At 35.7% G+C, this 13,364-nt stretch overlaps 1 protein-coding gene across 1 annotated transcript; it reads left to right on the top strand.

Annotated features, from left to right (window-relative positions):
- The first annotated feature begins 2,514 nt into the window (after positions 1-2,514).
- LOC124444582 (phospholipase D1-like) lies at positions 2,515-3,693 on the top strand. The gene is made up of 4 exons (XM_046995194.1): positions 2,515-2,590; positions 2,654-2,858; positions 2,948-3,235; positions 3,279-3,693. Exons 1-4 carry the CDS (start codon positions 2,515-2,517, stop codon positions 3,691-3,693), a joined length of 984 nt encoding a protein of 327 aa, XP_046851150.1.
- The last annotated feature ends 9,671 nt before the right edge of the window (positions 3,694-13,364 follow it).

Raw genomic sequence — 13,364 nt, 5'->3', positions numbered from 1 at the left:
AACACGGCATAATCAAAATGATGTTCACTTGTAAACAATTATCTGCGAAGACAATGTTTTTCAATTATCAATGTACTCTGTTGTATATATACTCAACGTTAAGCTATTTTAACACATTTGGAAATTATAAACATTCCAATGTGATATATTTCTGACACTTTGCTTGTATTGATTGTAAGTTATAATGTTGCGAAATATTGACTAATCAATTTTAATTTTGACTGATGCACTCGCATCAGTTGCATCAGTCTGGACTATTTCTTCGACGATGTGCTTCAGTAATCAATTTATGATACCACCAATGTATTTACCCTGTCAGTGAAAAGGAAAGAATTAAGACTAATATCACTGTACCAATATTATAAGAACATAATTATTACTGTATTTTGTTGGTAATGATTGGTTCATTGATCATGAACTTCGTACCTTCGCACCCAAGCATTTAAGTATGTACACTAGGGTTCTCTGTTTTAATAACTTCCTTTAATTCTTTCTATACATGTTGCAATAACAAAACTTGTTTCAGAATTTAAAAATGTGCTTTATGCTTAATATTCTGCATTAGCCTTCATCGCAGGCTATATAGCTATATAAGAATGTACATATATGTATTGTTTGCTAATCAGCAACTATAACTTGTTTTGTAACGCAAATGGGGATTCGTCGTTGGTCAGTACAAAAGTTGTGACAAATTCCGATGGCACAGCTTATAATTATGCACTTCAATTAAATTCAGCACAAAAATATACGTAATTTATCATTTCTCAAAAGAAGGTAGATATTTCAGGCCTCTTGTTTAATTTGTTACGTAGATATAGTTGCGCGTAGCCAAACTTGTCGTGCTATGTAAATTTCACATCATTAATTATCATTATTCATTTCTTCAGAAATGTATTTTTTTTACGGTAACTGAACAAAGAAATATTTACATAGCACAACCAAACTTATGGGCTGGCTAAGCCACTGGTAGATATATAATGCTTCATCGCTAGTGAATGTGTCAAAAATTGTTTTGACAATTTTTTTGAATGCAAAAGAATTTTCGTCAGCAGGAAACTTCCGCCAACGAAATGATTCACCTTCTTACAACTATTTCAAGTAAATATAGCTACGTACACACAAAATAGTGTCGTGTTTTTGCTATTATTTTGTTTTTCACATAGCTAACAAAGGAGAGCTTATTGGATGTATCAATAAATTAGCGCAAGTGATTGATTCAGTGGAATCAATCTTCTTTTGGCATAAAAACTATACATTAAACATTCATTCAGCACGTTCACTATACTCTAAGTACAACACTTTTTTAGGAAAAGAAAGTTACTTGTGCGGTTTTAGGTGAGGCTAAAAGCTTCTTTTGTCATAAAAAAATTATATATTTAATGTACATGTAAGTGCGTTCTCTACACTGAAGACAACACTTAGTTGGGATATAAAGTTACTTGTTGTGTTTGCTCAACACAATACTCGATCGTTGTATAGATACTACGGTTTTTAAATTGGAAAGGTTTCAGTCAATATTAAAACTATCTGCGTGGCGTTCCTTACAACAATTAAAATGTAGTAATTAATTGTCCACGTCGTCGCTCTATGATGATACTTTGGAACTTTTATCTCTGACCATCAAAACCCCGAAATCTGCACTAAGCAAGTGCGACATAGAAACATACATTTCAAAAATGACGTACATCGCACGTGCAAAACAGAATATGATGATATCAACATTCAAACGAAATTGAGACGTGCTTCAAAACATTTAATTATTTTCTATAGAATGTTTAGAAGTGACGTCTAGACGGCCATGTTTGGGGGAGTTCATCAAAGTGTCGATGCGTAACATAAATTTTTTTATTGTATGGGATCTCCCCCCAACATAGGGACTCATGAAGACACTCCATAGTTTTGGCTTTTGTTTTTGGTTATCCTCCTCCGTTATGTAATGTTCTAAAGGCTTTGTCAATGGTTGAAATCTATAGTGTTTGGAGCAAACATAATCTAAAGCGGAAAACACTCACCGTCAGTAAAATCTCAAATACTTTTCCCTGTTGTCATGCAATTGAGCAACACGTTTTTTGCACGTGTCAGAAAATCGTTTTGCGTTTCTTATTGGCTGATAGCCACGCTGCAATTATTCATGATTTCGAATGATTGCACACATAACCATTTATAAATCCTTGCCGACATGTCACTTGAATAATTTATAACCCTACACTGCGTGCTTGCTGTATGTAGTAAGAACACGACATTGCTTGAAGTTCAAACACTGGTCAAAAAGATGAAGAATTCTTCGATAAATCAAAAGCATGACCAGCATCGATTCGATTCATTCGCACCAATCCGCAATGACAACAAGGTGAAATGGTTGGTTAATGACAAAGACTACATGTCAGCTGTTGCAGATGCAATTGAAGCTGCGCACAAGAAAATACTGATTACTGATTGGCAAATGAATCCATATATATCTTCATGAAAAGACCTAATAATAGCGTCGACAGTCTGATATGGCGACAGGATAAGATGTTGATGAAGAAAGCTGACGAAGATGTTCGAGTGTACATTCTACTTTATTGGGAAAAGCCTGTCCTTGATCTTGGCAATGAACATACTGAGAAAATTCTGAACTAACACCCCAATATAGTTGTTTATTGTCATCCAGACTGGAAAAGTTTCACCTTTCGATGGAGCCATCATGGAAAACTTGTTGTTGTTGACAGACGAATTGCTTTTTTTGGTGGCATTGATCTTTGCTATGGTTGCTGGGATACCTCAGCTCACGAACTGATGGATAGATATCCGATTCATCGATGTGCCCAAGAATATTGTGAAGACGTGGAAGCAGAAAATAGATATTCTCTCGCTGGGTTGGCCAAGATTATAAGAATGAATTTTTCTCGAACGGTAGGAAAATTAATTGAGAAAGTCCCTATGATGATTATGAATATGTTGATAGAAGTCAAATTCCCCGGATGCCATGGCATGATGTTGCGTGTGTGTTCACAGGAGATGCAGTCTCGGATGCAGTAAAGCATTTTAGTCAACGGTATTATGCTTTAAATCCTACTTTGGGGTTGCCTAAGGAACTTGATGTTTCTGAGAGTAAAGTACTTGATGTTTTTATCAGCCCATATACAAAGACTAACATTCAAATCCTTCAATCTGTTGCTAAATGTTTATCGGGTCAACCTCATGAAGCCACCATTTACAACGCATATCTGCATGCAACTAGAAATGCAGAGAAGTACATTTACATTGAAAATCAGTTTTTATCTCATCTCAACCAGGATGGATTGTAAAAGTAAAGAATCAGATTCAGTCGGCATTGGCAGACGACTTCACCAAGCTTACATAGAAACGAAGGACTTTCACGTGATGATAGTATTGCCGTTGAAGTCAGAGTTTCCCGAAGATTGGAAATCAAATCCTCGTTTTAATGGATTAATCAGAATAAGTTATTGGAACTATGCTACTCTTTTTTCTGGCGAGCATTCTTTAACATATCGACTAAAAGGAGAATTCAAAATTCCAGAGAGTGAAGGGAGCAGTTATCTTAGTGTCTATGGATTACGAACCCACGATTTGCTTGGCGAGAAGATGGAAACTGAAATTGTTTATGTGCACAGCAAAGTGATGATCGTCAATGATCGAGTTTCTATTATCGGTTCAGCTGTCATAGTTGAGGATGTAGAAATGGTCTAGGGAAAGATGAATGACAAACCATGGCAAGTTTGAAAGTTTTCGCATAGCTTAAGATGTCACCTTCATAAGGAACATTTGGGGCTTTTAAATAAGGATGAAAATGTTGACAGCTTGAATGTGAAGGATCCTTTGTTGCAATCGTTTATCAAAAGAACATTTGAACTGGCTGATGTTAATATGGAGAGCTACGAAAAAGTGTTCGGTTCAAGAATATTACCAACCAATCATGTAAAAAATTACAAAGATCTTGACAGGTGGAAACAAACGGAAGGTCTTGTTTATACTAATCAAAAGCTAGCTAACGAAGAACTATAAAAGATTTGTGGAAACATTGTTACGTTTCCAAGTCATTTCTTAAAAGATGAGCTTTCTTATACGATTTCGGATGCAACTGGTGTATTGACCATGCCATAGAATGGAGATAAAACCAAGATTGTTAGAATTTAAGTATTACTATATATTTTTGGCAATGATTAGCTTTAAATTGATCATGAACTACGTACCCAAGCATTTTTGTATTTCCTATTATGGTTTTGCATTAGCCTTTAAAACGGAACAAGCGTCTTGCGGCGCAACGAAAGGAAGGATTGCTGAGAGTGTAAACTAGCGGATTGATTGCAATAATTGAACAGTTGGAATGCCTATTTTATAAAATAAAACAGCATTGATGAATTTATGATCGAAAAGAATCATTGCAAAGTACACCAACTCGGGAAGGACTGCAAATGAAACTAGAGCTGTGATCAACACTAACGAGTGTACAAGTCGATTTCTTTTGTTTGTACTAAATTGAACATTCCGAAGGCCCACGTTGTTGAATGGAGTGATCTTCGTGTATCGCAAGTGTAACAAAATCTTCGAGTACGACATAATGGTAATACAGAAGAGTAAGATATAAGCAAAAGGCAAAACGATCCAACCAAGTGTCGTCTTCCACATTTACCAACTTTTTTCGTCTGCTTTTAGAAGCAATAATACCTAAAAACCGTGTGAAGTTATCGTAAAATAGTCAAGAAAAAAATCAACTTGTACGTTTTCTATTTTCTTATTATTTAATTGTGTCATCAAACTAATTGCTGTACTTTACTCCACTTAAATTTATTTTTGAAGCATTTTGATTAGAAACTGATTTATGTTTATCGAAGCACTACAATTAACGGAACCGTGCTTAGCACTAGTCTTTTGCGAGAAACAAACAATACGTATAAACTACATAATGCAGTTGAAAATATATATTTCCAAACAAAAAAAATATATTTGATTCCGAGAGAATTTAGTTTTCTCTCTTTCTATCATAAGAATCGACATGAAAAGAAAGATTTTCAAAGTCAAATGTTAATTCACACAGTTCTCTACTTATACATCTTACCGACCTGACATATGGGACAAAGCAGTTGACGTATTCTCAGTTGATATATCCAATATAAAGTTTTATGCTTTCCCTCCGTTTAGTGTAATAGGACTTTTTTTACAAGAGATTCAAGAACAGACAGCAATGGGAGTATGAATACTTCCAAATTGGCCAACACAGTTGTGGTACTCGAAAACAATGGAGATTTGCATTCCAGACCCAGTCCAATTAAAACCGGAACGGTATCTCCTTAGTCTACCAGAGACACCACACGGAATTCATCTTTTACACAAATCAATAGGCCTTGGTTTGCCTGGTTTGCCTGGTATCCGGCAAAACTAACAAGGATAGGACTACATCAGGACACGATTAATGTAATTTTAGTGTCTTGGAGAAACATACAAGCAAACAATATAGCTCATTTCTTTCCAGGTGGAAAACATTCTGTGATGAACAGCATATTTCTAGTGAAATTGCTGGATTGCTGCAGGGCTTCGCTTTTCTGACTAAGCTACACCGCAAAACCTTGGTTATAGTGCAATCTATCATCTATCTTAGTTCTGGATAACCGCACGTTAGGTAATAGGTCTTCTTAAAGGTATCTTTGAGTTGAAACCGTCATTACCACGTTACACACATGTTTAGGATGTGGGCGTGATCCTTAGATATTTTCAATCCACTGATTACTCTCTCGTCTTGAGTCTCGAAGATTTTACTAAAAAACTAACAACTTTACTCGCCATAATAACAGCACAAAGATGCCAAACCGTAGCAAAACTAGATATTTCGCATTTTCAAGACATGCATGATAGAATAGTTTTCCATATCCGTAACAAGCCAAAAACAACTAGACCAGGTAAACATATGACACTTATAAAAATCCTATTATACCCAGAAGATGAAAAATTGTGCTCAGTTGCACACATTAGAGAGTACATTAACAAAACCAAAGATCTAAGCTATCATCATCAGTTTCGTGTAAGCTATCACAAACTACATGACGCGTCACCAATGCCACGATTAGTTGTTGGGTCAAGACTACTCTAGCTAATGCACGAATTGACACTAGAACATTTTTCATGTTACTCCTTCGTTTCTGACAGATGACAAGAAAGAATTGCAGTCAAACTTCAACTTAAATTTTTAAATTATTAAATAAGTTGAGGCTGAAAGCTTCTTTTGCGATAAAAACTATAAACTTCATTTACATGTGAGTGCGTTCTCTGTACTGAGTACAACATATTGTTACCATATAAAGTTACGTTTGTGTGTTTGCTCAACACAAAACTCGATTTAAGTCAAATTTTAAAAATCTCTACGTGGCGAGCCTTACAGTAATCAAAATTTTGTAATTAATCGTCCACGTTGTCGCTCTTTGCTGATACTTCAGAACTTTTATTCCAGACCATAAAAAGCACTAATATGGGTTAAAAAGTAATTATTACCCCATATTAGAAGTTACTCCAAAAAATGGGTCGTTCTTTGTAACTTTGTTTACCCCTTACTAGTGGGGTAATTTTCGTCCCTGAAATTTACTGTGTACATTCTACTTTACTTGGAAACGAAGCCAACCCTTTATCTTGGCAGTGAACATTATGAGAAAGTTCTGAATAAATACCACAATAAAACAGTTTATTGTCATCCAGAATAGAAAAGTATAACTATACGATGCAGCCCTCATGAAAACTTGTTGTTGTTGACAGACACATTACATTTGTTGGTAGCATTGATCTTTGCTATGGTCGCTGGGATATCTCAGCTCACGAACTGTTGGATAGATATCCGATACATCCTTGTACCCAAGAACATTGTAAAGATATGAAAGAAAGTAACAAATGTTGTCGATGGGTACGTCAAGATAATAAGAATGAAATTTTTTCGAACTGTGGAAAAGTTAATTGGGAAAATCCCTATGATGATTACGAATATGTTGATAGAAGTCAAATTCCCCGGATACCATGGCATGATGTTGCGTGTGCATTTGCCGGAGATGCAGTCTCGGATGCAGTAAATGGCTTACCTATTTGTGCTTCTGATCACCTTTTAACCCTAGTTGTACGATTAGAGTTACGTAATGAAACAGAAATAACCCACTCCCGCCCCCCAAAGCCTCGTATCCCATGAGACTCCGGTGGCTTTTTGCAAGATTCCCGAAAGAGCTCACTTTGTGCTCAGTGGAATGCCTACAATCGTATTTATCCCTCACAAGCGCCTTAAGGAAAACGGCATCCGGCAAACCAAACTCACCTTTTATCTCTTATGTTAAACCTCACAAAGCTGTGACTACAGCCACGGTCGCCCGTTGGATCCGTTGGTTTCTAATGGAATCGGGAGGCTATATGTCGACATTTAAGACACACTCGGTTAGAAGTGCAGCCACCTGGGCAGCAGCCAACGCTTTCGTTCCTGTATAAGAAATTTTGCGTATGGCTGACTGGTCTAATGCGTCTACTATTCAACAATTCTATTATAAACCAGTCATGTCGTCAAACTTCGCACACGCTGTTCTCTCATGAACATATAACTTATACCAGACTAGACTGATGTATGGTAATGAAAAATTTAATATACATATCAAATAAATACTAGTATTTTAATGCTAGCCCCTTCGTTACACTCATTACAGTGTTCAAATCTACCACTAGTATTCTCATATATTTCGACCGGAGTTCATGAAATATAATTCCAATTATACAAGGGCTTTCGCCTCATGATATAATTGGGGTTATATCAGTGAACGAAGGGAGAATAATACTGGTCAGCGGGACAACCTCATTAAGCTTCCATTTATAACCAGAGCCCTTTATAACGCTTATCTAAACGCAATTAAAAATGCAGAGAAGTATATCTACATTCAAAATCATTTTTTATCTTATCTCAAGGACGATTGATAGCAGATGTGAAGAATCGGATTTAAAATGCTTTGGCAAAACGAACTCATTAAGCTTACAAGGAAAAGAAGGACTTTAGCGTGATGATAGTATTGCCATTGAAGCATGAGTTTCCCGAGGATTGGAAATCAAAAGGTGTTTTCAATAATTTATTCACAATAACTAATTTGAACTATGCTACTCTTTTTTCTGGGAAGCAATCTTTAGCGTATCGACTAAAAAAAGAATTCAAAATTCCAGACAGTGAAGTCGACAGTTATCTCAGTGTCTATGGATTACGAACCCACGATTTGCTTGGCGAGAAGATGGAAACTGAAATTGTTTATGTGCACAGCAAAGTGATGATCGTCGATGATCGAGTTTCTATTATCGGTTTAGCTAATACTAATGACCGAAGTATGCTTGGTAAACGAGATTCGAGGTGGCTGTCATAGTTGAGGATGTAGAAATGGTCGAGGGGAAGATGAATGACAAACCATGGCAATTTGGAAAGTTTTTGCATAGCTTAAGATGTCACCTTCATAAGGAACATTTGGGGCTTTTGAATACCGATGAAAAAGTTGACAGCTTGAACGCGAAGAATCTTTGTTGCAATCATTTATCAAAGGAATATCTGAACAGGCTACCGATTTTAGTATGGACAGCTACGAGAAAGTGTTCGGTTCAAGAATGCTACCGACCAATCATGTGAGGAATTATGACGATCTAGACAACTGAGAAAAGCATAAGGGTTTTGTTGATACTAACCCGAAGAAAGCGAACGAAGAGCTTCGAAAGATTCGTGGGAAGGTTCTATTGATTCTATTGTTACGTTTCCAAGTCATTTCGTAGAAGATGACTTTGAGAATTTTGAGCCATCATTTTTGAAGCCACTGGTATATGACTATATCAGGTACCTAGTTCATGTCACGTAATCATAGAGAATGATATTACCAATGTTGCTAAGACCAATATTGTTAGGATAAAGATATTACTATATTTTGTCGGTAACAAATAGCTAAATTGATCGCGAACTTCGTACCCAAGCACTTATGAAATTATATTAAGTTTCTTTGTCTTGTTAAATCCTTTTTGCACTAATAAAACTTGTTTCGGAATTTAAAATGTGTGCTGTGTTTGATGTTTTGCATTAGCCTTTAAAACGGAACAAGCGTCTTGCGGCGCAACGAAAGGAAGGATTGCTGAGAGTGTAAACAAGCGGATTGATTGCAATAATTGAAACAGTGGGAATGCCTATTTTATAAAATAAAACAGCATCAATGAATTTATGATCGAAAAGAATCATTGCAAAGTACACCAACTCGGGAAGGACTGCAAATGAAAATAGAGCTGTGATCAACACTAACGAGTGTACAAGTCGATTTCTTTTGTTTGTACTAAGTTGTGCATTTCGAAGGCCCACGTTGTTAAATGGAGTGATTTTCGTGTGTCGCACGTGTAACAAAATCTTCGAGTACGACATAATAATAATACAGAAGGGTAAGATATAAGCAAAAGCCAAGACGATCCAACCAAGCGTCGTCTTCCACATTGGCCAATTTTTTTCATCTGCTTTTAGGAAGCAATAATACCTGAAAAACCATGTGAAGCAATCGTAAAAATAGTCAAAAAAAAATCAACTTGTGCGTTTTCTATTTTCTTATCATTTAATTGTGTCATCAAACTAATTGCTGTACTTTACTCCACTTTTCCAAATAAAACACAAAATATGCTTGATTCCGAGAGAATTTAGGTTTGTCTCTCTTTCTATCTTGAGAATCGAAATAAAAAGAAGTTTTTCAAAGTCAAATGTTAAATGTAGAATATTTCTAACAATTGTTCATGCCAGTCTGAAAAAAATTGAGATCTACGAACCTTTCCTTGTGCATCTCCAACTCCCCATAGAATGTTGCAGGTGCAGAGAGTGCTGAACCCCAGGCGATCAGCAAGAAATATCTCAGACGTTTCGTCGTTAGGTTTCGATGTATAAACGGCTTGACAATGCCAAAATAGCGCTCCATTGCGATTGCGGTCAACGTCAAAATCGAAAGGAATATCATAGAATAAATGACTATGGTGAAGAAGGAACAAATGATCGTTGCCTCAAGTTCGGACAACCCTCCGGTTTTATCAGCGTATACGACAAAGATGAATTTTCCTGTGGAGAAAAGGCTCGACAGAAGATCAGCCACGGCAAGATTTAATAATAGATAGTTGTAAAGTGTTTGTAAGGAGACGTTTTTCACGATGATGACTATTATAATGATGTTGTTCACACAGCCAAAAATCGCAATGAAAACGTAGCACGCAATTACGAAAATATCAGAATCATGGATACTTCTGCTTGAATTCGATGTCGTAGAATTACTTGTTGATTCAACAGCAATCGTGGAATTTGTGGAACTGTTTGTCATAATCACTTTATGAATTTACATCATCGGCGAGATTTGAGCACCATTAGCTTTCAATCATTGAAAATATCTGTTCTTCATTCCCCAGCATGATCTCTTTGATTTCTACAACAGGAAATCGTCACTTCACTAACTAAACACGACTTTTTTCACTGTATGAATCAACAACTTGTTGAGTTTTTTGCTGTCTGTCTTTGGCTGTTTCTATGCAAAGCGATGTATTATCACTTCATGAATTCGGGAGCATTTATGCTCAAGTCAGTAAGTTTACTAATGAAGATTTGTCTCCTGTATGAATATAGATGTAATTCGCGTAATTACAATTACAGTGATGTATTTAGTATAAATGCACATGTCAATATGTTTCTTTTATAAAGTCTGTTTGAAGAGTATCTCTTTATTTTCTAGCACATATATAAATAGCATTTTTCAAAACAATATTATGAAGTGGAAATGGTACATTATCTGATCGGCGATCAAGCGCAAGCTGTTGATATTGCACATCAATTTCCGACAGGTGCATGTCGAAATGTGATTTGCCATTATCATTACTTATAAAAATGGAAACTGTTATGTTTTGATCATTGATTTTGATACATTATAGAAATCGTAATTGAATTTGAATTTCTTATTTGATACCCGTGAACTGTAGCGTTTGTTTTTTGAGCGTTTTTTCACGCTCGCAAAAAACTAACAATTGACAAGTCTGACCGAAAGAACAATACTTCTTTTGAGTTCTTTTAAGATCATATATTGCTTAAATATAAATCTCGTTTATCTTTGGCATAAAATTAAGGCAAATCTATTGCCATTGACAAGTCTGACCGAAAGAACAATACTTCTTTTGAGTTCTTTTAAGATCATATATTGCTTAAATACAAATCTCGTTTATCTTTGGCATAAGATTAAGTCAAATCTATTGCCATAAAGAAATAAAGAAATAAAGAGATCCTTTATAAACTTTCTCTGGTGATTCTTTTCATTTTTAGCCTGTTCAGAGTTAAGAACGAGTTCATAAAGTTTTATGAATTTGGAAAATATTTGACCTCGCTGGAACAGCAATGGCTGTAAGATGGCTATAAGTCATCGTCTTAGAATGTGATCTTGATTGTGCACGTCTGCAAATGTGTAGACGGACGTCGGTGGTTTTGCAATTCTAAATCTTGTATCGCCGTTAAACTTTTATGAAACCTTTTATAAAGCAAGAAATAGAAGATTCGAACTAAGAAATCACTGAAATAAAATATTGTTTCGAATATTACGAAATTTCTTCGTCGTAAGACAAATACAAACACCTTTTTAAAAATTAGAAAATTTGTGCTATCCAATGGATAACGCTATCTAGGCTTCGTGCGACCGGCCCCATGCCGCTCTTACATAAACCAAAATTGTATTCCAACATACTCGAATCAATTTAACAATTTACGTTAAAAGAAATAAATTGCCTGTTTGATCCCTAGACAATATGATTCTGCCAGCTGCCGATGCAGAATGAGTTCGATCTGCTTTGAACTATTGGTTACACAAGACTTTTCTGTGTTGGGAAATTTGTTATTCGCTCTCTGCAACCATTTTCCGCTGTCCGCATGAAATCACTAATTTTAAAATGGAGATGGGTTCCAGTTGAACGTGAAGTTTGTTTGGAACCGAGTAAAGTATTTTCGAGGGTACATTTGCCTGCAAGGTAGCTTCACCTTCATTTATGGCTTAGCTTCATGCCAAAGACTAAAAATACACTAAGGGTCAAAAGTCTGAGTCCACTCAGTATTTTGTTTAAATTTACAATAAATAATGACTTTGCTAACTTATAAGTGATAGAAAAGTACAAAAATGATTTGAACCATAAGCATTGCATGTTGGCGACGCCTGCCAAAACATGCCTTGTCATTAACTGTAACATTTAAGGTAATTATTGTGTATAAATGGAAAAATAATGGCAAAAGAACAAGTAAGTGAAAGAGCAAGAGGTGAAAGAATTGATCAGAGTATGTTTGATTGATACAGAGCAAAATTTCCGAGAAATTAAAGGTGTGAAAGGATGCTGTGAAAAGTATGAAAGGGTGTTGTGGAAGGTGTCAAAGGGTGATGTGAAAGGTGTCAAAGGTGCTGTGAAAGGTGTCAAAGGGTGCTGTGAAAGGTGTCAAAGGGTGCTGTGAAAGGTGTCAAAGGGTGCTGTGGAAGATGTCAAAGGGTGCTATAAAAGGTGTCGAAGGTGCTTTAAAAGGTGTGAAAGGATGCTGTGAAAGATGAGTCTATCTAACTGTTGTGGGTCGCGCGTCGCGCGTAAAAAGTCGTGTGTCGCGCGTAAAATAACGCGGGTCTAAAAAACACTTTTTGCATGGAAAAGTTTGAAAGTCGATGTCAAATTCTCAAGAATACTGTATTTCTATGTATGCCCACTCGAATGTGCTCTATAAATCAACGTTCTTTGCTATCAACATTAAAATATGTCACTGGTGCTTTGGATATTTAAGATTTGTGTTTATTATACTTATCCAATTATACTAAACGACGCGTTGTTAATAAGAGGAATTATTATTAGTTTTGAGGGTCGTTAAATTCTCTTACAATTGAAGTTGTAAAACCCAGTTCATAAATTATAAGATATGGTTTATTCATATGTGTAACATGCTTTATATAAGATATAGTTTATTTGTATGTGTAACTTTCTCACGATTATAAATTTGCTTTTCTCAAGCAACTAAGTGCTTCATTACCATTAAAAGAGTTGTTCCAAGTAAATCTTGAATGGTTAGTGATGCTTGGTAGTAATGAAAAGCTAACTATGTCTTCCATAGTGATTAGTGTATAACTTATGTATATTAATATTTTATTTGGATACATAGAACAAACACACATTGCCTATAAATCAGGATTTTACGCAACGCTTATGAGGTATTTCTATTGACAACAGAGAACATGTATCTTACAGACCCTGGCTCTATGTGTAGTACAGTCATAACAAATATGAACCATTAATTCAAGATTTATTTGGATAGAACTCATGTAATGGATATAAAACATCTTATTGCTAAGTAA

This window comes from Xenia sp. Carnegie-2017, unplaced genomic scaffold (assembly GCF_021976095.1).
Source record: "Xenia sp. Carnegie-2017 unplaced genomic scaffold, XeniaSp_v1 HiC_scaffold_21, whole genome shotgun sequence".
NCBI classification, from domain to species: Eukaryota; Metazoa; Cnidaria; class Anthozoa; order Malacalcyonacea; family Xeniidae; genus Xenia; species Xenia sp. Carnegie-2017.
This window is presented reverse-complemented; position numbering and strand designations above follow the sequence as displayed.

What these genes read in the sequence shown, in the direction of transcription:
- LOC124444582 (XM_046995194.1), top strand. Translation starts at nt 2,515, where the DNA reads ATGTTGATGAAGAAAGCTGACGAAGATGTTCGAGTGTACATTCTACTT. An exon ending in AAAGCCTGTCCTTGATCTTG is followed by an intron (nt 2,591 to 2,653) that starts GCAATGAACATA and finishes ATTGTCATCCAG; the next exon opens with ACTGGAAAAGTTTCACCTTT. An exon ending in GCAACTAGAAATGCAGAGAA is followed by an intron (nt 3,236 to 3,278) that starts GTACATTTACAT and finishes CATCTCAACCAG; the next exon opens with GATGGATTGTAAAAGTAAAG.